Below are 25,272 nucleotides of genomic sequence, written 5' to 3' on the forward strand. Positions count from 1 at the left end.
CAATGGGAAAGACTACAGCTTTCCACCAAGGCACTCACTAGGGAAGTAGCACCAGCTGTGAATCGGGGCAGGCGCTGTAGATACAGCCTTAGTGTACTGTGCAAATGAAACTTGTGTGACTAAGAATTAAGTTACTTGTGAATTGTTTCAGCTGTTGCCTATCCGTTACTCTAATTTATTTCCTGGGGTTGGGGTAGAGATTCCATTTGAAGACAAGAAGGCAGTTTGGTAGAACTAAAGCATTCAGCATAACTACATTGGTAGTTTACCAGCACAGACAGCTTTTCACTAGTGTATGGCTTTTAAGCAGCCGGTCTCAGTCAGGCAAGTGAATTTGTGTAGGAGCACGTCATTGATTTGAATGAGCCTCTGCCAACATGGAGTCAATTACAGGCTGGGGCCTAGATATCGGAGGAAGAGTTGGAAAATAACCCCTTGTTCGTGTAGTAATGACTTTCTGACTGACCCTTTAATTGGCAGCCATTGGATAGTCATGGTTTTTTCTTTGTTTGTAGGTAACACAGCCCTCATGGGAGCAAATCTGCTGTTTGAAATGCTGTGCGCACTCCCACGAGTCAAAACGATTTAAAGCCGTGTAGGGCGGGCTCCAGCTGAGGCAAATCAAGTCACGACCGCTCTCTCTTCACCTACAAGATGAGTTTAATATTCACAGCCTTTCCACACAAGTACTTTGACATAATATGAATGAAGAAAAAAGCCTGAATGGAACAACTCAGTCGGATTTTGCTTTTAATTTCCACCTTCCCTCACCTCTGCAGTTAGAGAAGGGACGAGGGAAAGCTAAGCTTTGTGGTAGAGACTAAAAGCCATTCCTCATCAGACAAAATCATTTCATGCTCCTTGTATGCTATAAGCAGCGGCTAGAATAGATGCTGGAATTGCGGGGGGAAGGCTTAATGTTCATGTTGCTGTAGTAATATGGCTTAGCAGCATATGGGTCCAGTGATGGCAGCTGGAATTCTTTCAATATCAAAACTGGTGGCTATGATCTAAAATGTGGGGGTCTTTTGGAAGTGCCTAGTAAAGACTTTTTTCCACTAAACATAAACCTAGGAGGAGAGCAATATACAGACATAATGTAACATCCTGGCTCCCTTCCATGGGCATGGAATAGAAGAGTTCTTCTGGCTGCTTTATGCAGTGGATCCAAACTGACACTAGCTCCAAGCCCTACCTTAGGAGAGGACTTATGCCAAGGCACTGTGTTCTCCCTCGCAGTGATGGGACGTTTCTAAACCCTCTTTATGCATGATTTTCCTAGGGCCCATAGCTGTCAGCCTTCAGGAGGGCAATAGGAACATTGACTAAAATACAGGGCAGCTTTTGGAAACAGTTGTCCTTGGTTAAGCAGCCCTGTTGCCTGAGTGGAGATAACTAGCCCATTGCATTTGCTAAATCACAAGCAGTTAACAGCTATCGAACTTTTGCAATTAAGTCACGTACGCCACAACGCACTGTCAGTTTGTCTATTAAAATGCAAGGCCACCTCATCGTCTCACATTAAAATAGTTTATTTCAGTTGCGAATCTGTAATAATCTTAAAACAAAATGACATTATCAGTGCCTGTTCACAAATACAAAAACAAAAATTAAAAAAAGACATTTGCCAAATAAATTATTCCCCCCCCCCAAGAGTATCAAAAGTGCAAAATATTTACCTGCTTTTCAATCCACCTCCCAGGCTGCATTATTATATTAGTTCCTGGCAAGCTTTTACTGACCACATATATGTCAGCCATCGCTGCGAAGCTGCTGTGTACCACACCCAGTTAAGGGGAAAGGGCAGGTACAGTATTTGGACTCTAGGCTACGTTTCCCTGTGTTGTAACGATGTTTCGCTTCAGTTTCTGGGAGTTTTACATTTAAAAAGCTTATATTTAGGTTTCTCGCAGAGCAGTACATTAGCACTGAAAACTTCCTCGCTCTTAGCTCAAGAAAGTACCATGCACAAACTGAGAATGGCCGAGTGCATTTCCTTCGCTATGAAGCAAACCAAAGGGCAATATTGAGGGCAGTAGGACAAAAAATTATCCCAGCTTAATGGTCTTGCAGCATCTGGAAAAGGGTGGAGGGAAAGCAGAGACATTCAATTCCAAGCAGCAGAGAGGTCCTGTGACTGGTCTTCTGCCCCAGATGAATAATGCAACTAGCTGGATATCAGAGCAGTGCTACCCTTGCTGAACAGATGAATTCAGAACAGTTGGGGTGTGCCTGAGCCCATGAAAGCATCGCGTCTCCCTAAAAATACAAAGCACTAATAATAAATCATGTACTTTTACAAATGAGCTGGTTTGACCTCCTGCAACTTTGTTCTACGTTCACTTTTATCCGTAACTGAATGGAATCTGTAGCACCCACAGTTGGCTATTTCCTGAGGGTGTATTACTGCGAGTGGTCTCTCCACAAGACCCACATCAATAGGTGTTTATACACAGAGTAAGAGTCACCCCTCTGTAGAGAACAAACACAAGGCCTACATACCCCACTGGAGCCTCAATATAGGGTTTAAGTAATGCCTATAGCCTTTTCCTGGGTCCTTTCTTCTACATAGCACACTTGGGCCCTTAGTTTAAAGCCCTAAAGTTTGACACTGGTTTCTGACTAGCAGAAGAGATAGTAACAGCCAGCTTTTGTAAATTATCCTTCTAGGCCTAACCCACTCCTGGAGACATTGTTCTGCTGTGTTTAGCATATCAAAAATTTTCTTTTTAAATTTGGATTTTTTTCTGCAGTGTGTCCAACTCTGGGATTTACAGCACTGTGTTAAACCATGCAAGACCCAAAAGGCAGAACTGGCTACCAACACAAGAAAATAACCAGGCTATTTCATTACCCAAGGCAACTAAAGCACCGGCTTCAACAGAAACAGCATAAAGAGTGAAAAGTCAGTCTGCTGCTTCAGGTTAGTTTAGGGTCAGTCTAATGCATGGGGGTTTTCAGCATTTTATTGCTGCATCTCTCCTAAGAAGAAAAATCCTCTTCTTCCCTCTCACACCCTGTGCTTACTAATCAAAAGGGTTCACGCTGGAGTTAGGACTTTACAGATTAAACTCCATTGGTTTAAGTAACATAGGGAAGGTCGGTTGAGTCCAATATTTTAACCTGACAGTACCCTTATATATAAGAGCATTATGATTATTGTTCAAGTGCTCTTTCCTTAGTTGAAGCACGGAGGGTAGTGAGGTTTTTAAGTAAACCCCCATGCTTGTAGGAGTGCTTTACAGTAAGGTTCAGAATGCTACTCAGGAGTTAATCTCAATCTGAATGAGAGGAAAACTCATGCAGAATTTGGCCATCATGTACCGTAACGTGATCCATTCACGTGGAAGCCTCAGATTCCTATCCAGGTCACTTTGGAGAAGTTTATTAAGTTTACAGCAAGCATCAGATAAAGTGACTGTGTCCACACGGATTAACAGAGAGAAAAAAGGAAGTAGCAGTGTCACAAGATTACAGTTCCCTGCTTTGAAAAGAAACCTTTCCCATTTACCTTAACGTTCAGGTAGCAGCAAGAGACCATTTCTTTGTTGACTACTTGTCACTAACAAAAAGCCAGCTCCCTGGGCAAGCCAAATGGCTGGTAGGAGAGCCCATTTGATATATTTAAGTACAGTAACTCCACAGCCTAGAACCATTCCAGTTTTACACTGAACCATAGGTTTAAAAGAAGGGAAAAAAAGGCAACCTGTATGTTCAGAAACCTTTGAGCTGAGGATAGAAACAAAGTGAGAGAAGCTGAAACTACGCATCTTGTAAACGTCTGTCTACAGCCAAACTAGTTCCATATGTAACAAATGATCCGATGACAGCATTTGTTGGGCAACATAGTTCAAAAATACAGTCATTAAAGAATTAAGTTCCTTGATACAAAGAAGTGTCGATATTGTACTAGAGATGTACCATTGTTGTTTGAAAGGCGTCCAAGTTGATTCACTAGCAGGTATTGAAGTTTTCTTTTACATGTCTACTGGCTCATAGCAGCTTATGCCTACAATCTGAGGATGTGGGTAAAGTTATGGCTCTAAGAAGACAGTCTAAAAATCGACAGAAGCAAAAAGGCATCTGAAAAACAATGTACATTTAAATGGCTCAACATCTTTACAGTATTTACTGTAACCACACTCCTAAATCACTCACCGCAGGGAAAGCTGATAAATAAAGAATGCTTGGTATGAGGCCTTTCAGAGTTTCAGAGGCTGGGGAGATTCTGTAGGGTCTTCCCAGTATCACACCATGCACTATGGGCTAAGCATTGGGAAGGGGACCTGACCTATGTAACAAGTTCATTGTGTTCAGTCCAAACTGAGTCACCGTTGCGAAGAACTCACAGGTTTTCTTCAACTGAGAACAAACAAGAGACCGGACAGAGGCGATGCGGTGAGCAGGACATTAAAGGGAAATAGACTGGGTTTTGTCTTAGATAGTACAGCATTCAAATACAAGAACAATTTGGTACAGAGGACTTCAGTATGTTTCATCTTTCACTCCTAGGTCAAAGATGAAGGAAGATACTTCTACTCACTGGGCCTAGGAGAGTTCATCTAAAACCTACTGTCCATTTGTCATGACTGTTTATTCCTGGAAAGAATTGTCCATGGTTGTCATCTTAAAAAGTTTGTAGTGTTAGAATCTCTTTTAAATCCCTTCAGTCTAATGCAGGCCAGGATGGAATATAGAACCTTTGTAAGGAACCTTCTAAGAGACGTTCCATCCATAAGGACAACTTGCTTAATTTGTTCTTAACTTGTTTGGATCCTGGACTGCAGGAGGATTTTCCTCGGGCTTCTCCTGTGTGTAGCAAGGGGTCATAATCCTCACAGGACCCCATGGTTCCCCCTTCATCCCCTGATCTGTGAGGCTTGAAGAGGCAGAAGTATTTCTTGTGGCCATTTAGAGCTAGGACGTAACCGGTGTAGTCGCGCTCCAGGAAATGTTTATCGTATTGATTTGGAATGGGGGCAGCATCCTGGGCAAATTCTAACAAATACTCCAGCCATTCTCTATGCTTATCGAGACTCAGGAAGGAGAAATGAAGACAGCTGCTCCTGCAGAAGAAGTGAGAGGGAGACAATTTAGACTGTGTTCCAATTCAGACCAGACACCACACAGGACACATCAAAGTTAGAAACTGAAGGAGGGTTGGAGTAATTTATTTTTTGCGCACACTATTTTGACTGACTTACAGCCCTGGAAAGTGAGGCCCTGTATTTGTCTGAACACAGGCACAGCATAAGTGGCAGTAGATAGACCTGGAGGGGAGAGTTCAGGCTCCATGGCCCATCCAGTCCTTGGCCTCTCCGCTGAGATCACCAGTTGCACTAGTGGCAGAGCGGAGGACATCCATCCATTACAAAGGGGACTGAGCCCACCAACCCATTTAATGCTGGCTATCAAACGGCTACCCATTTAAGCCCTCTCACAGGTGCAAGCACCCACATGAAGCTGAAGATGTTCTTGGGAGCAAGCATACACGTGACGAAGCAATGCAACAATACACACCCCAAGCCTATTCACTGCAGAACACTACACAGACCATTAAGACCATAGCAGAAGCCCAACGAGGAACTCCGTACATACCCTGTGAATGTGTAGACTTCCAGGGCAAACTTCTGAAGCAGGCTGGTTTTGGTGGGGTTGGAAAGGATCAGAACCACATTCATGTGACCTGGCCTCAGGCGCACCAGATTACTAGTATAGGTAACATCTGTTAGCTCAGTCACTTCAACAAAGCCCTTTTTGGGAATCCTGCTGGGCAGAGAGAATGACTCAAGTGAAAAAGGAGCAAAGGACAGTAAATGCTAAAGGTTAAGGATTAGATGCTGTTTGGCAAATCATTGTCTTTTCTCCTTCATCACTCCACAAAGCATTTGTCTAGGGGCAAACACATGGGTTTCTAAGTGGCTGTATGGCGGGAGAAGGATAGCTTTTAAATGTAGGAGACGGAGAAAGTTGGGTGGATGGAAAGAAGTTGGCTGTATAGCCACTAGTCTGTTGCTAGTTCAAAGAACTTAGCAGTGGCTCCCTTGTATGATGGGTTTCAGTCACAGCTCAGGTAACAGCTACTTTCCAGTTCTCTACCTCGAAGGGACTTTTGGTCCCAAATATTCAATTTGTTGCTTTCCACGGATTGGCCGATAGCTGTGCCCATTCAACCATGCACGCTTTATATCAGCTACACCAAACTGACCCATGCGCTGCTGTTCACATGCTGCCTTTCAGTCACACCAGCTCCATTACTTCCCAACTACCTACCCACTGCCCTTCCCCAACCTGCCCTCTCTGCCTGGGGGAAAGGCAGTAGGAGCAAGACTGTGCCCCACCAAGCCTCTTGAGCAGGAAAGTGGAGGTGCAGAGAAGGCCTGACTAGTGCTGGAAGGAGTTAGCAGGAGAAACCTGTTCTCTTTGCTGAAGGCCGTGTCATTCTTTTCATTCTTTTCATTGGGTTCTTCTTTCTGGGGGAGAGGAGAGTCTCTCTCGTCGCTCGAGTCACTGCAAAGGAGCATTTTAAAATAGGGTAAGTTTCAACTGAGATGCTGAAATCTGGTCTGTAAGGCTCCAACAGATGGTCTGGTAGGTACTCACCTGAAAGCCTGAACGATAACAGTGCCAAAGAGAATGAAGAGGGCTGAGAAGATCAGGGACAGAAGTGGCATCATTTCCCGCCTAAGAGAGAAGGTTTGCAGTTAGTTCCGAGTTCCTACAGTCAACCTCTGCCTCAGGTTTTCAGCTTCCTTCCACCCCAGATAATAGCATATAATTTTCCTTGAACTGATTGTCTCCTGGTTGAAGGGCTTTAATGGAAGCTCTCTCATCATTCCTATCTCCTAATGAAAAGCCAGGAGACAAACAGAAGAATGTTTTTAAAATACCCTAAATGCTAATGAAAACCAGCACAGCAAGACAGCCAAGCCAGGACTATTGCCAAGAGGAGCAGTGTGTTTTCAGTAGCACAAAATCCAGGGGCAGACCTCAGCTTCACAGCTCAACCAGCTACCCAGGAGATGAGGCAGAAGTCAAGCTTCACTGTCCCACAGTTCCTCTCCTCTCTCCAAGAGAAGATATATATGCCTCCTTCTGTCCCTGTCAGATACCTCCATATCTTGATACGCTTTTGAATTTATCCTCAGGCAAGACAGAGGGCTATTACATCTATACAAAAAATAAGAGCTATATTGATATTTTAAATGGGATTCCATACCAGTTATTATGAAATACGCTATCCCAGACGTCTGAGACATACTCTATTGCAGAGTAGAGCCATCGGAGAAAGAACACCTGTAAAGATACAACAGGTCAGTGAGAAGGTGGCTGCTCTTCCTCCACGTGTGAAGAAACACATCAACTATGTCACTATCCCCTCTGCACCCCTTGTCCAAACCAGCTCAACTACCTCAGAGAACAGGGGCTGCCCCCTGAAGCTGATGAGTACAGTGAAAGAGTCTTGCCTCTCCAATACTCAAACCTCTAGGCACAATTCCCATCACTGACCACAGCAGTGCAGTCTTAGAGTTAACTAGAACCAACTAACATAGGTTTGTTATGTCTCTGCAAAGCTGAGAATACTTACAGGAGCAAGTTCATCATTCAAGTCTGGCAGGACAGTGTCTGAAGAGAGAAGACCAGGGTCTGTTCTTAACTGAGCCAGAAGATCCAAAAGCATGAAGTTATCCTCTTCGCTGCCCTTCCAGGCATCTTCCAAGATTTTATAGACCACTCTTCCTACATTATTGCGCCTTTCCAAGATGGCCACCTGGACAAATCAACATCACCACAAGCTTCAGGGAACAAGATACCAACTCGGAAGAGAGACTTGATGTGTCAAATGAGAATTCAGCACGAGGATCCAGATTAAAAACAGCTATTTCAGTTAATCTCTCTCAACACCCATGTCAAAGAGTGGGCACAACAGCGGGATGGGAACAAGTATTAAAATACGCCACATGTTCCATAATACCCAACAGGAATAGAGATGAACAGCACGTGTTCTCTAAACCCCAGCTCCTGTTCTTTGGAAGCGTAACACTTATTTTGCATAGTGTTTTCCCTACACACTGCATTCCACATCACATTAGAGTTAGCCAGAAGGACAGTAATTAAGAAGCATAGGCAAGGAGGAAAAAGAGGGATGTTTTCTCAGCAGAGATGTGAAATAAAACAGTGGATTTGGTGGTGAGACATAGGAAGGTCATTCCAAATAGGAGGAGCTGCAGAGGACAAAGCTCTCACATGAAGACTGGAGTGACAGAGTGAAATGACAGAACGGAACAGTGCTAAATAAGTAGGAGTAGTTTGGGAAGGAGTAGAGAGAGACAAGGTCCATCCATGAGACTGGCAGGAGCAAGTTCATCGAGGGGTTTAACATCAAAGAGGACAATTTTGAACTGGACAGTGAAATGAACAGAGCCAGTGGAATCATGAGAATGGAAGATGATGAGGTTACACTTTGTACATGTCAGAAGGCAGGCAGTCGTGTTCTGCACATGCTTGAGTCTAGAGGGCTGAGATCAGGACAGATCAAAAAGAAGAGAATTGCAATACACAAGACAATGAAGATCTGACCTGAAGCAGAGCATACCACCATGCAATACAAGAGGATTTGTCAGAAGTAGAAGGCCTGATCCTGCCCATAACATGCTCCCATAATATTTCGAAGAAGCAGCAGCAATGTTCTCTCCCCCCGCAACATTTTTGAGTTTGGGGTAAAAAAGTGTAAAGTTCAGAGAAAGAGAGAATGAATTACAGATTAGGCAGAAGGAAAATGTGACACTCACAGCAGATTTCCCCCAATATTTCTCATCATCCATCAGCAAGGCATGGGCAAAGTCTCGCTGACGGTCGTTGTAGATATGCACAAACCTCACGGTGTCTTTCGTGTTTGCCAGAGCAAAGGCCACAAATGCCTCATAGGTCCTAGCAAACTTGTCACCCTCGCCAGTAAGTAAAACCACACAGTACCTAGACAACACAATGAAATGGAGGATTCACAGCAGGCCTGGAGACACAAAGGAATAACAAACCCAGCCTGCCAGCTAGAACGGACCCTGACGAGCCAGAGAGACACTTCATCGTGTCTATCTTCTTATACACTCTATTGCTCAATGTTCCTATCTCAGTCCTTCCCATCTTCTATGTTCCTGTCCCCACAGAGTTACTGCAAGGTATTCTATTCCATAATACAAGAATAAGGGATAGTGAACAGAACTGAAAAGTGGCACGTTTGAAACTGATAAAAGGAAGCTCTTTCACACACACAATTAGCTTCTGGGACTCATTGCCACGGGACAGAGGCCAAGATCTTAGCAGGATTCAAAAATAGATTAGACATTTAGATGTGTAAGAAGAACATCCAAAGTTCCAATACTAAATATAGAGAGACCCCCCCTCAACACTTCTGAAGGCATATAGACCTAATCTTGAATTATTAGGAGTGTGGAGGAAACTCCCCTGGGGGCAGGTTGTCCCATCACTGCCACTGAAGGGGCTTCTTGGACATCCCTGTGCAGCATTTGGCACTGGCCACTGATGGTGACAGGATACTGGACTACATGAACCACTGCTCTGATCCCGTCTAGCAATTTCTATTCTTCCAATGACCCCCTTTATGGACCCCCCCAGACAGTTAAACGAGAGGTCGCCTGTAAGCAGCCACCAGGAGTAGCTGTGCATGAGGATAGGAGGATCTCCATTGCAGCAAGCCTTACTTCCGCTGACGGTGAGACTTCTTCACAGGACACAGCTCATGAAACAGTTTTTGGTTGGTGAGCCTGGCTGCCAGAAGGAACTTGTTCTGGGAAAGGAAGTCATCAATGAGCTGCTTTTTCATCTCTCGTGCCTAGAAAGGACAAAGCAAACAGAAGATCAGCATTCTTCAGCTAAACCAGAAGGATATTCAGCTCTCAAGGAACATGAATGCTCTAGTGTTAAAGGGTCACCATGATGAAGGTCAACAAGATGTTTTACACAATGGACGAGATGTTTGGGAGATTGGAAGCATGGCCACTCATGACTGCCCCTGGAGAAGGAGAATTAAACAGCTGTTGGAGCTGAGGGGAAAAAAAAAAAAATCAAAAAAATCAGAGCATCCAGTAATATTAAAATCCCAACTGTCAGAAAGCGCAACAGTGACCGAAGGCTTCTGATGACCCAGCATTTTACTGGGGTGTACCTGCACAAGAACAAAGGTTTGGGCATATCCCATATGCAGCCTTTCACTATTAATTCACTTTCTCTGTGAAACCTCTAAGTCTCATGGACAGTCTGTTTAAGGAATTCCTCAGAGCCAAGGGTTCTTCCAAGGAGACTAACGATATCTGACAAAGCTGAATTAATTAAGAGCTGCCCACTCTCTGTACAGTCACTGCTCCACTGAAACCCAAAAACCTGCCCTCCTCCCATCAGCTTAGCTACAAAACTATGTTCCAGTGAAAACCAAAACTATCACCAGTTATCCTCCAAGTTAAGATCCTTGTTGAAACCTACAGAGCTCCCTCGCTCCCTGACATTCGTTCAAGACATCCTTCTGAAGCTCGAATTTCTGCTCCCATCCAACCCAGAGTTGGTTTGAAATGCTCCACTGACCGACTTCTGATGTAAGAAACAGGCCAGAAAAGCAGCTACTATATTTTTTACTTAAAACCCAGACAGACAGACAAAGACGCAGACCACGAAGTGATACCTGAATAACATCGGCAGGCTTATCAACGTGTTCCTTGAAGATCATCATGGTGGGGGTGTAGACATTGATGTTATATTGTCTGGACAACTCTTCAGTCCCTCTGAGTCCAACATACACGTATCCAAAGGACAAATAATCTCTGTACGCAAAAGCAGTGAGCTAGAGGGAAACAGAGGTCCAGTGCATGTTTACATTGCAGATCACGCTTTGATTCTTCCCCAGTACAGCTTATGGTGATTATTTCCCCATAGCCTCCGCAGCACTGTTAAGTCTACAACACTCACCATTGTAACAGCCAAATGACACGCAACGTCAGCCCATTCCCTTTACTAGACTTATTACACAGTTAGCTTCTTCCTCATGACAGAGGAAGGTTGGCGGGATCCATAGCTTTATTTTACAATTTAACATTCTGTATCTTGCCAGATGTTTCTTTAGCAACTCATCGTCCTCAAACAAACTAGATGCGGTGCCCAAATGGCCCGGATCATTAACTATTTGTGGTGGGAAAGGAATGATGACTTCTCCCCTTGCCCCCAACCCCACCCACGCCCTTACTCCCACTAGAGATCTGTCTATGGCAAGAAAAGTAAGTTCTACTCATATTCAGATGTTTAAAATAGTTAGCAGAAGCAGGTCACCTGACCATGCAGTCTCCAAATAACACACATGAAATTGCTGGGTGTTCAGGGTGGATAATGCTACTTAGAAGAACCATCCAGCCTGTGCCTACACCGAGATCCCATTCTCTGCTAAGACAGGTGGATTTACAAAGCTATCCAAATGCCAGAGATAACACACAAACACAAGTACATTACCTTGTATAACAATGGCACTACTGGCATATGATCAAACAGAAGGACATGGGGTTTATTTTCTTTCTTCCAGTTTGACAGGAATCGGACATAATTTTTATCTGTAATCTTAAATGTAAAACAGACAGTTAGTTTCAACCTCAATACATTCAGAAAACTAAAGTTCAATAAGGTTAAATGGCTGCATTAGAATTGGGTCCTAAAAAGATGCCAAAATGTCATGGGTTTTTGTTTTTTTTTGGTAAAGGACAATTGTGCCCATACATCTTTTCACGCTAAGGCGATTTTTGCAAAACCAGGATTTTTACACTAACCGTTCTCTCTGCTTTTGCTGATCTTTCCTGACTTGATGTCATAAATTCTCAGTGGCATCACAATCATTTCCACAGCAACTAACTGGTGGTCATTACTGAGGATTATGACTTCAGATGGGGAATAAGCAAAAAGGGCAGAGTAGAAGTCAAACAATATGTTTATTTTAAAATGTCTCTAGTGATAAAAAAAACTCTGTCTTCCAAAAGGACTTAGTGCGCTCAACTCCCATTTAAAGGCCTGATTTAAAGCCTGCTGAAGTCAACAGAATGATACCCTATTCACTTCAGTAGGCTTTATGTCAGGCCTAAATATCAGCAGGAGTTGAGAATACAGAAAATCTTGCAAGAGGTACTTATCATTTTGCAGAAGTGGGCAAGGGGAGGGGAAGAGACATACAGTGATAGTCTCTAATGTCACGTCCACACCGGAGCACCGTTTTGGAACCTGGACATGGCTATCCTCCAAGCAGAGTTCAAACACGAATCCTTAATATAGTTGTGACTATCTCTGGTGTAGTCCCAGACAGTGTCAAATTGGCACCCGTGTGGTTACGAGCCCTAAAGTGAGCCACGTGTACGATCAAATTCTTACCATGAAGCACTGCAGTTAACCCTGAAGGACGGGCGTTATGGTAAGTGGGGTATCATCAGTGAGGGGGAGTGTCCTGCTGCCAGCTCTGGCACCTATCTCACCATGCACAGGGAACGATGGAGAAAAATTCCATCTTGTGCGTGAATGTAGTGTTTCCTTCAAAACTGCCTCCAGCATTCATAGCTATAACGACTTCACTCATCCAAACCGCCATTCTCCCTTGATTAAGGCCATTGCAAATAGCTTCAGAAACTTCTGACACCCCCAAGACAAAGGTCACATCAGAGACTGACTCCTTCAGATGATGTGTCAGAGACAACAAAAAGATCCAAGTGCTTAGCACACACTACTACTTACCAGAATCTGAACACGCTGATCTCCCTGTCACGTACCTTCTCGATGAGGTTCCCTGGAAGAAGGCTCTCCACAAACTGCCGCAGGTTTTCTCGAATGACCGCATTGTGGAAGAAGGCTATTTTCCCATTAATGAGTCCCAGAATGGAGGGTGTGCTGTGTGCTCCCAGGTGATGTGCGAGGCGTCTCTCATATCCAGCATGGACAACTCCAATTCCCACTCCTGAAAAAGGAGGGCAATCCGAAAAGAGGGTTACCTTGACATGGTGGGTGAATGACCCAAACTCCCCTAAAGGGAATCAGCACTAAGGTGGCTTCTGTTACCAAGCACACCGAGAGGATTAGTTATTCAGCTGGTACTACATAGTGTTGCCCTTTTTCACATTCCATGGAGAGTTGTATTACTCTGCTCTCAGGAAGAAGTAACAATGGCACCATCTCCTCCTTACTCTTCTGCCTACTCTTCTTCTCTCTTCAGCATGTTAAAACCCCAAGGAAAAAATCACATTAAATATACAGTGCAGCAACTTCTGGTCCTTGCACTCTTATTTTGGATTCTGTGTTCTCTGTGACCGACTATCTCTGGTTATGTAGATGACCCATAAGGGGGACAGGAATTTTCATCCTGAGCAAGAATATTGTAAGTACTTAACTGGAATACAAGTGTATATATTGCCAGTGTTCCCTGATTTTTATTTTGGGTGCCAACATTTTCTCCCATCCTCCTGTGTCCTGCAGGATAGTGGCCTTGACTCTGGTCAAGTATGGGCTGGCTCACAGCCCCCTCTGGACTCCAGATTGCATCTCAGTACCATTCCTGGTATATATCAAAGGGCAATGTAATGTTTATATTGCAGGCCAGAACATAGTAGTCCCTGACCATGCAACACTCCTTGGTGCTATTTAGAGTGATGCAGGCACTAGGAATGGTTTAATCATACTGCAGCAGAAAAGGAGACAATCACTGAATTTAGAGATGGAAGAGACTCCCCAGACTGCATCCAGTCCATCCTCTGCCAGGGAAGGATTTCCTAATGCCTTGTCTCGTCAAGTTGCAGCTATCTCCAAGGATGGGGCTTTCACCAGCTCCCTTCAGAGACTGACCCAGCCCTACAGATCTAAAGTGTTTCCTCATGTTTTAAACCTCAATTTTTCCTGTCTCAGTTTCATTGATGAGGACTGGTGTTGAAAAGAAAGAGAGCAATGCCCCTCCACTTACACTGGAAAACAACAGAAATAAAGCTATTCACACCACACTGATAAACCACAAAGGAACTCCGTGGCTGAATTCACATTCAAACACAACCCCCAAAAGTTGAAGTCAGTTGCCGTGGCCTAGGATGGAAAGCTTTGAGAAAGCCTCTTTCTGAAAACACGTTGCATCTTGAGTTTTTAAAATTTGCTTCTCTTACCCAGCACCTCTAGCTCCTGAACAACCTCCTTCCACACAGGCTCAATGTGGATACAGCTGAAGCACCAGTCCGAGGTTATTTTAATGAGGTAGGGCTTTTTGAAACTGTCCGGTACAATCTCGTTCACGTAGTGCGAAAAATGCAGCAAGTACTTCTCATCGGAGGAGTCTCGTCGCTCCGAGTTAAAGGGGAAGTGGAAAAAGGATTCATCAAAGTAAAAGCTTTCGTGGAAGTGATGGAACTGGCGGTGCTGCTGCTGCTGAGGGTACCCCTGGTTCTCACCCACGTCTCCGTAACGATCAAAGTTTGATCTCTTTTCCTCATTGGAGAGGATCTGTCAATCACAGAGTTAAGAAGGGTTGAAAAGAAACAAAACCTGGCTCATGTTGAGAGGGAACTGGAAGGATGACAATTCCCCTTCTTAAAATGATTGAATAGCCATAAGGAGCAGACACACTGGGAAGAGGACACAGATGCTGAAACTAGGGCTGCAGCACCCCCTGACTTGGAGTGGTTTTCATTATATACAGGGTTTCCAGTTTAGTTCAATGGCTCTCAGCACCCCCACTATAAAAAAAATTGTTCCAGCACCCCTGGAAGAAGAATTTTTTTTGCTGAATGTCTACCCAGTTGAGCTCCAAGAAAGGGAACTGTCATGTCTTTTCCAGGGGCTGGTTTTTGTCAAGAAAACCCAGACAAAGATTTCACCACCCTACTCTTCCATACACAGAGCTGAGAAATTGTTCCATGTAGATATAACTAGAAAATAGTAAAGGCTACTTGTAAAGGATGAACAGCAATTTCCAGGCTCTAACATACATCCTGAAAGCAGCACAAAGTTACCAAACAGTGTTGAATACCTCATAGGCCTTGCTAATTTGTATAAACTTATCTTCTGCTCCTGGGTCCTTGTTTTTGTCAGGGTGCCTACAATGCAAAAAATAAAGAAAATGGATTTTGTCCTTTAGAAAGCATCAGCAATTTATCACAGGGAGTCACAGCAAGCCACAAGTGTTTTCAGCTTCAATTTAATACTCATACTGAGCGGGATACATAGACATTAATGCCATTTATTGGTATCCACTTCTTAATCCACCTGATGCAGATTTATGGCAAAAGTCTATTTCTCCTACCCAGGCTGAACCACATAAAGAATTTCAACAGGATTTGAGTGGTGTATGTAAAAGCATTTCCTCGGTTTTGAATTTTATTTCATAAATAAATGGTCCAAGTGAAGCTAAAAAGTTGATTTAGCAGTAGGCAGTAAATTCCTTCAGCAACAATCCTACCAATTTCAAAGATGCACGCTTTAGCCGCTGCTCTCTATATATTAGGCAGAGCAGCTACTTGGTACATCTGCAATTCTATTCTGCATGTTAATAGTTTTTCATGATAGCATTAGACCACAACCTTAATGCCTAGGTTCTATGAGACCCCAGAAGCTATCAGATTCTGTAGTTCAGATAACCATGTTTTTCCAGATGCTTTACATCAGCTCTTCTCTTCAGTGTATGAAACAGGTCTTAATCTATGGTCATAATTTGGTTTAGCTTAATTCACTTCCTCTTTTAGGAATCTTGAAAATTTGGCTTAAAAAAAGCTCAATGACTAGAAGTTGGCCGTGATCAATTTTTTATATATATAATAATAGATTTACTCAGTTGAGCTACTGGATGTGAGGAGCACACGTAAACTGTTAGAGAAATTAACTAGTGACTGTGATCCTGTTGCAATTCCTACAACAACCCTAAAGATATAGTACAGAAGTTATTAAAAGACATTTGTTTCTTAAATGTCTGCCCTTGTTGACTCTTCCAATATGGTATATTTTGTAATGTACAAGATGGAGAGGGGGAAAAGTTTCATATTAGATCCTCCAGAGTCTGATATCCAGAGAATTGGATGAACCGGAAGTTCGTACCATCAGAAAATATTACAGCATGTGCAGTGTGTACAAACAGCTAAAATTTAGGGCCAGATCCTGCCGTTCTTATTGTCAACCTGTGAATAAAAACGAGGAGTCTGGTGGCACCTTGAAGACAAACAGATTTATTTGGGCACAAGCTTTCGTGGGTAAAAAACCCACTTCTTTATTCACCCATGAAAGCTTATGCCCAAAGAAATCCGTTAGTCTTTAAGGTGCCACCAGACTCCTTGTAGTTTTTGTGGATACAGACTAACATGACTATCCCTCTGATACTTAGTACCTGTGAACAGTCCCACTGAAGTCGACAGGTCATTTGTGTGAGTACGTGATGTGGGATCAAGACTCTCATCACATACACAGAACATAGTGTATAACCAGCCTTTTACTTAGAATACACATGCAAACAAGATAGCTAAACATTATAGGTCCAATTCTACAAACCTCTTCTTGAGTAGTACTTACTCACAAAAGAAGAGCCACTGAATTCAATGGGACTACTCATGAAAATAAGTACTTCTCACTTTCAGGCTGCATAATTGGGCCCTTTATTAGGAAACAGTGTTCCTTCTCTCTCTCTTTTTTTTTTTTTTTTTTAAAAAAGGTTTCTCCCTGACCAGCAGATACATTTACTTAAGAAGAGTGGGCCAGCTCCTCAGCTGAAATATATCAGTGTAGTTCTATTGTGGATTTAAGTTGATTTATATCAGCTGAAGTTCTGGCTCGCTATTCAGAATATGGTTTTATTCAACATGGTAAGAGCAAGTATGGGAAAATGGTTATTGTACAATTTTGAATGGCTTTGTTTTTATTTTGTAGATGATGGTTTCTCTCACAAATATTTGGTGCATTGGTGAAAATAGCCGACTCTACCTTGTAGAAACCATTTAATATACAACATATTTTAATCCACCTACCATTCCCGGGCGAGCTTCTTATAAGCCTTTTTAATGTCAGCCTGGCTGGATGTCCTGCTAACCCCAAGGATTCTGTATGGGTCAAAATCCACTGCAGACAAAATTTGCAGGACCAAGACCAGAACCAGGACCACAACCAACGAGATGCTTAACTTTTTCAGTTCCATTTCTCTTCCTTTAGGCAACCTGGACAGGAGAGTTTCCATATGCATAAGACAGAAGTACAAAACTAGGGATTGGTGCAAAATCCAGGAATCCCTATATTTAGTCCTGGACCACTGGCAAAAGATCTGAAAAACCAAAGGCCCCATCTCTTTCAAACAACCAGGACTAGCATTCATGTCTTATACTACTAAAAAGGTAAGATTTGGTAGAGAGTCTGTTCCAGCCCTTGCATTTCATGAAATATCACATCGTTCTAGTTATCATCATTTTGCTTCACCTGCAGTTCAACATTTTAGTAGCTTCTATCTTGAGAATTCTAGAGCAAGAGACCTGTGCTTTACACCTACTAGCAGTTCGCTACCAGTTTTCAGATATTAAAAAAGCAATAAACTGTAGCTGATTCTGCCATTCCATCATCTATTCATTTATCAAGACGAGCAGATACTTAAGGGACCAGTACAATTTTCAAAATCCTAGTACTAGACTAGCAATCAGAAACCAAAGAACTCTGATGGCTGACAGTTACATGAGACCATGTTAGCTGAAGGGACAATGCCACCCTGAACTCTAGTCAGTTCCAAAAAAGTGAGCTAGAATATTTTCAGCTACTACATCTGCCCCTCAGCCCCCACTGTTGTGTTTTTAAAACTGTATTTTCCTATTTTCCAAAAATTGTTTCTCTCTCCTGTTCACGTATAAGATCCACAGAATCACCTCCTTCAACTAAATGCACAATGACAACAAGTTGACTACTTAAAATACTGCCAACCACACAATTCAATAAAATGAAAGAATACAAAAAAACATTTTTAATAATCTGACACAGTTACCTTGAGCACTACTTGCCATAGTTAAGTGAAACCATTTCTTACAGCTGGGGCGAGATTTCTAAACAGATAATGTAAATAAATTTATTCACAGATGTTATTTATAACAGATTAGTAATAGGGGAGGAGATTTTTTTGTAATCCAGTTTTTCCACTGTTTACGCTCTTCACTTAGATTCTGCATAGTTCACAGCTTGGGCAATGGAAATCAATGCAGTCAGTTTTGCCATCAGGTTCTTAGAGCTGCAAGCCTTGGTCTCCAGCCACTCTCTGGCAGGGGGCGTTTATTTGTTTAAAGAGAAATCCTAGCACTGGACATTTAAAAGTTAAAAACAACCCTCAAAAAAATCTCAAGAAATATGTCTCAGGTTTTATAAAACCGTATTGTTATGACCTGTCAATGTGGGGGCAGGTGCGATCGGACCGAGCAGCCCTTTCAGCCACAGCTGCTGACAACTCGGGCTACCCCGGGCAGGGGGAAGGGAAAGGAGCCAAGGGACCCGGAAGAGGGCACCCCAGCCGTCTCGGCACCCCCTGACACTGGGGGAAGGGAGTGCCCAGAGCTTCCCAACGCTGCTCCCCGCAGGGCCCCGCCAGCACCCCCCGCTGCCCGCATCCCCGCAGCTGCCCCACGCTTTACCCCAGGTCGCCTCCCACCAGGCAGCTCTGGGCTCACCCCACCGCCAGCCCCCCAGCCGGGCGCCCCGACCGTCGCCCCCGCTGCCCCTGGCCAGGCCCCGGGCGGCGCTCGGAGCGCGAGCCCCGGAGCGGGCGGGACGGTCCGCGGGCAGGGTCAGCCCTAGATCACATGGCGAAGCCCCTTAAAGGGCCAGCGCCCACCCCGGGCCGGGACCCCATGGTGGGGGGGGGGCGATACCCACCCTGCGCTCGGGGCACCCGGTCCCCGCTTCCGGCTTCGCGGCCCCGCCTCTCGCCGTCACCATAGAGACGGCGCACTGCTCTCTTCCGCTCTCTGCTCCATCCGGTCATAGAGAGGAGACACGGATCATAGAGCAGCGCGGGGCTCCGAGGGCTAGCGAGTACCATTCTGCAGAGCATGACGGGATACAAGCGGAGAAGGCGGAGGTGGGGGATATCCTGTAACCAACCCCCTTTTATGTCGAGGCAGGAGTATCATGACGAGATGTCATGGTGAAGTATTGGCCCATGTCACAGCACCGTGACCTGGGGCGTGATGGCGTGTCATGGTGTCAGCCTATGTCACCATGGCGCTGCATCATACTGTGACGTCATGTCTTGGTGTCAGCCCACGTCACCGTGGCGCCGCGTCACCATGTGACGTCATGTCATGGTGTCAGCCCATGTCACGGTGGTGCCACGTCTCCACGTGACGTCATGTCATTGCAGGGGGGCTGGAACCATTTTTATGGTGGGGGTGCTGAGAGCCATTGAAGTAAACTGGAAACCCTGTATATAATGGAAACCACTTCAAGCCAGCGGGTGCCAGAGCGAGCACCCCCCGTAAACCTAGTTCCAGCACCAATGTGCCCTGGTGTCAGCCCAGGTCACCATGGTGCTGCTGTGTCACGACATGACGTTGCGTCGTGCTGTCACCCACGTCACCGTGGTGCTGCGTCACCCTGTGGCTTCTTGGCCTCACAATATGGTTTTTTCTCTCCCTCTCCCCTGCTCCTCTCTTGGCGTGGTAACTGAATTAGCATGATTGACCCACTAGATGTATAAAATGCCAACCCTAGTCAAAATAGCCTAAGTTGCTTAGCTTCCACGCAAACATGTAGAGCTATTAGCAACCTCAAAAACCACACACACTGGGGTCCCAATTCTGCCTATTGTCCAGATTGTACCGGTGTAAAGCCACAGGTTTCAGCAGAGTAACTCCAAATTCACACCAAGGTGCGAGGACAGTTTCCATCTGTGCATGGAACTTGTTCTTCCATGCAGGAATGACTGCACTGGGACAGACTCATGGTCCATCCAGTCTGGTATCTTGACCCATGCCAGCTGCTTGCATAGAGGATGTGGGCACACAATATACTGCTGTTAGCTGTGCAGTGCTGCCTGACCGGGGAGAATGTAATTGTCTGTCAAGGGGGAGCATATAAAACCAGTATTGACAGAGATAGGGGAAAGGCTACAGGATGTCATAGAAAGGAGCAGCAGGGGCTTATAGAATCATAGACTATCCCGGTTGGAAGGGACCTCAGGGCGTCATCTAGTCCAACCCCCTGCTCAAAGCAGGACCAGTCCCCAATGTTTGCCCCAGATCCCTAAATGGCCCCCTCAAGGATTGAACTCACAACCCCGGGTTTAGCAGGCCAATGCTCAAACCACTGAGCTATCCGTCCCCCCCACCCCGGAGCTTCTGAACCCCTAGAAAGAAAGAAGGGCGATTCTTTCGGGGCCCTGTGGACGGTGCTGTACAGCGAGAAAGGGAAGGGGTCGTGAAGGACGCTGGTGTCAAAGCGGCAGGACGCGCACACGCCGCCGGGGCTCCGCAGGGGACGGTGTTACGCCGCCCTACACCTGCGGAGGACCAGGGCGGGCGCTACGGGCGACGGGAGCCAGAGGGGAGGCCCCTAAGGAGGAGAGGCCTCGGGGAAGGGCGGGTCCTAGAGTGGCTTCCGAAGGGGGCCGGGCCGGGCCGAGAGGGGTTCCCGGAAGCGGGCGGAGCGTCTCGGCTGTCTCCTGCCCGCGGCTGGCTCCCCCGCACCCCGCCCCAGGATGGAGGAGGCTCAGCGGCTGCTGCTGCAGCGGAGCCGCCTGCGCCTGGTGCGGGAGCTGCAGGTGGCCCCGCTCTGGGACCTGCTGCTGCACAAGGGCGTCTTCACCCAGGACATGATCGAGGAGATCCAGGTGCCCCGCCCCCCCCCGCCCCGGGGCTGCATCTGGGGTGGGGGCTTCCGGCGGTACCGGCCCCCCAGCCCCCCACCGCTGCCGCCCTGCCCTCGCTGTACCCCGCCCCCCTCCCCATCCCTGCTCAGCCCCCCCTTGCCCAGGCTCCTTCCCCATGCCCCCGGGGTATTTGCATTTTAGCGCCCCCCCGTGGCTAGAGACTGCAGTGCAGACGGCAGGGCAATGCCCCCGCCACAAGACCCAGCCCCCCTGGGGTTCGCACGACCCCCTTAGGCTTGCTGGGGAACTTCTCCACTATCTCCCGCAAGGAACCCGGCAGCCGCTAGATGCCATTGTCAGGCCGCTGAGCTGCCGCCGGGGACCGTCTGCCCGGCTGTAAACGGCTGAACTTTCACAGCCAGGGGCAAATCGACAGTTGTGGGGAGTTCCCTGCATTTCTGATCGAGCCGTTCAGGGTTATTGCAGGGGCCGAGGTCGCAGAGCGGCTGTGAATTTAAGTTTTATGACTGTGAGCTGGAAGGACCACCTTGGAATTAAAGTGGCATAACCCTAACTGTGGGGGTAAACAAGCCAAGAGAAGCTTTAAAGGCTGGGCGTTAGTTTGTACAAAACCAAACCAAAACCAACAAAGGTATAATACAGTAGAACTTGCACTATCATGTGGGAGGCAGTATTGTCTAGTGGTGGGAGTGGAGGACTGTGGATCAGGTGACTTGGGTTTTATACCTCACTCTACCAGTAACTTGCTGTTTGACCTAGGGCAGTTCCTCTGTGCCTCAGTTTCCCTACCTATGATAGTATCTGGGTCTTAAAAAATTCACTGGGCCTCTACTAGACAGAGGCATGAATTTGCCAGCCAGAGGCTGATGTGAAAGATGGGAAGGTCATCAATGAGTTGCCTGGCTACAGGCTAAAAAGACAACACCCTGATCAGTTTATGTTCTGTTCACATCTGGAAAATCCCCCGTCCTTTCTTGTACTCATCATCATGCTGTTTATGAATTGCTGGACTGTAGACATGCTGTGCCCACTGGATGCTAATGCTTTCTGTCTTGGTTTTGCTCCCCTATAGAGAGCAGGCACTCGAAGAGACCAAGCCAGGCAGTTGGTTACAGACCTTCAGACGCGAGGAAGACACGCTTTTCCTGCATTCGTCTCAAGCTTGCGAGAAACTGGACAGAATGACCTTGCCACTTTGCTGAGTGAAGGGGACAAATTCCCACAGTTGCGTCCGGTTGATCTAAAACCAGTTGAAATTGGCTTACGTGGTGGAAAGGGTGATACGTGTAAGTATCAGTGGTGGTGCTGTTTTCGTGATAGACGGCAAAATTGGATACAGCAGTTGTAAACCCTGTTGCTGAGGAGGTACAGGAGGCTGGCTAACAGCTTGTGAAATCTGATAGACCGGATGTCTCCAGAATCATTGATTGTATAGATTATTCCACACAGCCACTGGGAAAATATAATGCTATCCAATACCACTGAAAACTTTTAATTGGCAGCAATCTCCTAGTGCTGTGCTAATAACTTTAGAACGGCTGGGTTTTTTTGCAGGTAACCTCAGTGGTGTCTCAAATCTGACCTCTGAGGACACAAACATTTCTCTTTTCTATTGGCGAGAGAGTGTGATCCAGTGATTAGAGAAGGGACTGGACACTGGCAGATCTGAATTCCATTCCTAGCTCTGTGTCTTACTTGCTGTGGGATTTGGGTCAGATCACAATTCCTCCATCTGTAAAATGGGGGTAAAACCTCCTTACCTGTTAAAGGAATTCTGAGGTTTAATTATTGTAAAGCTAAAGTGTGCTAAGATTCTTGGATGGAAGGGACTGTACAGCATAGTATATTTTATTTGCATTTGATGTGTAACTTGTCTACCTGTCCTGTTTTTACCTTATATAGTCATATTTCTTTCTTTATTATTCCAAGGACTTGTCTACCCTTTAAAATGCAACAGTGGCGTAGCTGTAGGGCTTCAGTGTAGACACCACTGTATTGACGGGAGGGGTTCTCCCTGGAGCGTAGGTAGTCCACCCCTCTGAGAGGCGATAGCTAGGTCGACGGAAGAATTCTTCCATCAGCCTAGCGCTGTCTACACAGGGACTTAGGTCGGCTTAACTATGCCGCTCGGGGGTGTGGATTTTACACGCCCCTGAGTGACGTAGTTATGCCAACCTACTTTTCTAGTGTAGACCAGACCTTACAGAGAGAGTTCTATACATATTACAAATTTTTTTACCAAAAATGTAAAGACAGGATCCCTGCCCTGACAAATGTCTGCTCTCACTCAGACAAGTCTGATACACATGTTGCAAAGACATTTGGTGCTGAGAAGATCAGCACAGTAAGGCCTTGAGAAAGGCAAAGGGTTTGAAGCAGGAGAGAGAGGAGTCTTGGGAGGTCATCCTGAGAATAAGTGGTAGCAGGAAAGAAGAGGCAAAACTGAAACTGGGAGCGGGAGGAGGGATGCAAAGATCACATAGGACAGAGGACATGAAGGAGTGAGAATTTAGGGTGGGATTTAGGTAGGCGTGGAGTAGAGAGAATTCTTTTTATGAAGGCTTGGCCTTTTCAGGATGCTTTAATTATTTGGGTGGGGTGGGGAAAGAGGGAGAGGTTGCTATTTCTAAGAGCACGACCCAGGAAGAAAGGGGCAGGTACCCTCCGTGTGATGGTGAGAACAGGTTTTGCTGTGTGCTCGCAATTCCCCTCCACTATTGAGTCTGGTTCTAGCAGCAGGGCAAGAGGCTCCGTTACCTGCAATCATCAGTGCTCCATCCGGATCCTCCGGAGAGAGGCCTGCTCTCTGCTTCATATGCTTTTCTCTCTTGCAAAAGTCTATCAGAAGGGCAGTAATGCATGGCCCAGATGTCTTATACCTTTACAGATGGGAAGGCTCATGAATATTTGCCTACCCCAATCCAAGCCGTGACTGAGAGATGCCAAGTGTCAACATGTCCCAGCGCAGCAGCTCCGGGTAAGCAGTCTCCGCTAGCCAATTCTTGGTCTAAATCCTTCATTCCATCTCCTCTCTCCCCATACCTCATGTAGGTCCCTTCGGCCCATCTTCCTCTGGGAGCCTCAGCGTGGCCCACATATTGTGCCAATCCGCCTTCTGGATGGAGCATCCTCTGGAGCAGTGGTTCTCCACCTGCGGCCCAATCAGTACAGAGCTGCAGCCCATGTGACATCCTCAGGGCCATACAGGGAGTATTGGATGCGGCCCACCTAGGGTTCTTGCTTCCCACAATGGTAAAGAGGTTGAGAACCACTGCTCTGGAGTATATCAGTGCCACTCCATAACTCCGCTGGAGGCATTCCCTCTACCCTGCTCTTCCCTCTCCCTGTGCCCTTTTGCCACAGGCTGGCTGATCATGCTGTCTACACATTGCATCCATTCCCTGCTAGTCCAGGCATCTCTCCTGAGTAATGATGATTTTCTCTCTGAGTGCAGTGACTAGCAGCCACCTGCAGCCATTTCCCTCTGTGAAGCGGGTATCTCTGTGTACCATTACTTGTATCAAATCCATAGTATTTGTACACATTTCTGGCTAGTGTCTGAGAGCCATTAAAAGCACCCAGAGAAGAAAATATCAAGACTAAAACCAAGGCTCTGTCATAAAGGATCCATCCATCGAAGGTGGGAGGGATGCAGCCCCAAGTGTACTGTGCCATGTAATTGTTGATTTAAGATGGAATGTAATCAATCTGAACAACTAGACGCTGTCAAAAGGAAAGCTACTTTGAGTTGTAACACTGATTGTTCCAGAGACTTTTATAGGCTAGGTTAGGTTAGGTTGCCTGCTGCTTAGGAGAGGAGAGAAGGTATTTGGGATGGAAAGGCTATGAGATGATTTCCCATCTAATTCTGTTGTGACAAATGAAGCTCAAATTCACAACTTTCTGGCCAATACTCTTTGACAGGCAATGTCCAAATCCATGATAAATGAACCCCCAGAACTTCACTCCCAACATCTGCAGTCCAATTATGCATGTAAAGGAACAATGTTTCTTTCCGGTGTGTCACCGGGGGCGAGGAGGAGTTCAGGTGTCAAAGCACTGGAAATATTTGCATTAATATGAATCCCATTAAGCAGGAACCCAACCTCTAACGAATGTGAGGTAGGTGGCGGAGCTGTATGTCATTTCTCTCTCATCACGTGTTGTAGGTTCTGCTGCAGAGAAATCCAGGAGGAACTCAGATATGGTTAGTTTCCTGCTTCTACGTATAGTGTTTTTACTCGTTTCTTACTTGAACGACCTTCCTTTTTCTCCCCTGTCCCACCCACTTTGCATCCCATTTTCAAAAGTCAAAGGGATTTAGGCTCTTAAGACTCCAAATTACAAAGGTATTTAGGTGCCTAAAGGTGAAGCAGGTGTATAGTGTAACTTTCAAAAGCGTCTATTCAGGTGGGGTGCCT

The 25,272-nt window shown here is 45.7% G+C and overlaps 3 protein-coding genes across 10 annotated transcripts in view; 2 read left to right on the forward strand and 1 right to left on the reverse strand.

Moving 5' to 3' along the window:
- LOC140900020 (agmatinase, mitochondrial-like) overlaps positions 1-2,306 on the forward strand; it is a 15,311-nt gene extending 13,005 nt beyond the window's left edge. The window contains exon 7 of the mRNA XM_073316499.1: positions 516-2,306. Within this exon, the coding sequence (XP_073172600.1) occupies positions 516-589 (74 nt within the window). The 3' untranslated portion in view covers positions 590-2,306. The remainder of the gene's footprint in view (positions 1-515) is intronic.
- Positions 1,517-19,094, reverse strand: DNAJC16 (DnaJ heat shock protein family (Hsp40) member C16). Of its 6 annotated transcripts, XM_073316492.1 has the most exons (16): positions 18,898-18,976; positions 18,020-18,077; positions 17,025-17,210; positions 15,044-15,110; positions 14,184-14,517; positions 12,810-12,994; positions 11,515-11,619; positions 10,697-10,855; positions 9,723-9,853; positions 8,793-8,976; positions 7,589-7,771; positions 7,220-7,296; positions 6,604-6,684; positions 6,415-6,510; positions 5,599-5,769; positions 1,517-5,066 (listed from the first exon to the last, which is right to left on the reverse strand). In XM_073316492.1, exons 3-16 carry the CDS (start codon positions 17,189-17,191, stop codon positions 4,667-4,669), a joined length of 2,340 nt encoding a protein of 779 aa, XP_073172593.1. In that variant the 5' UTR covers positions 17,192-17,210; positions 18,020-18,077; positions 18,898-18,976; the 3' UTR covers positions 1,517-4,666. The 6 variants fall into 6 exon arrangements, with proteins under 6 accessions (XP_073172593.1, XP_073172592.1, XP_073172590.1 ...); XM_073316491.1 differs by lacking the exon at positions 18,020-18,077 and having other exon boundaries at positions 18,898-18,984; XM_073316489.1 differs by having other exon boundaries at positions 17,025-18,077.
- CASP9 (caspase 9) overlaps positions 2,406-25,272 on the forward strand; it is a 32,389-nt gene continuing 9,522 nt past the window's right edge. The window contains exons 1-5 of one of the 3 annotated variants that reach the window (XM_073316498.1): positions 2,406-2,923; positions 17,206-17,384; positions 21,924-22,137; positions 23,739-23,828; positions 25,021-25,058. In XM_073316498.1, the coding sequence (XP_073172599.1) occupies positions 17,364-17,384; positions 21,924-22,137; positions 23,739-23,828; positions 25,021-25,058 (363 nt within the window). In that variant the 5' untranslated portion in view covers positions 2,406-2,923; positions 17,206-17,363. Of the gene's footprint in view, positions 2,924-17,205; positions 17,385-20,435; positions 20,852-21,923; positions 22,138-23,738; positions 23,829-25,020; positions 25,059-25,272 lie in introns of those variants that run through there. The other 2 variants (XM_073316497.1, XM_073316496.1) reach the window with 2 other exon arrangements.

The sequence above is a fragment of the Lepidochelys kempii genome, chromosome 18 (assembly GCF_965140265.1).
Source record: "Lepidochelys kempii isolate rLepKem1 chromosome 18, rLepKem1.hap2, whole genome shotgun sequence".
In the NCBI taxonomy this organism is placed as follows: Eukaryota; Metazoa; Chordata; order Testudines; family Cheloniidae; genus Lepidochelys; species Lepidochelys kempii.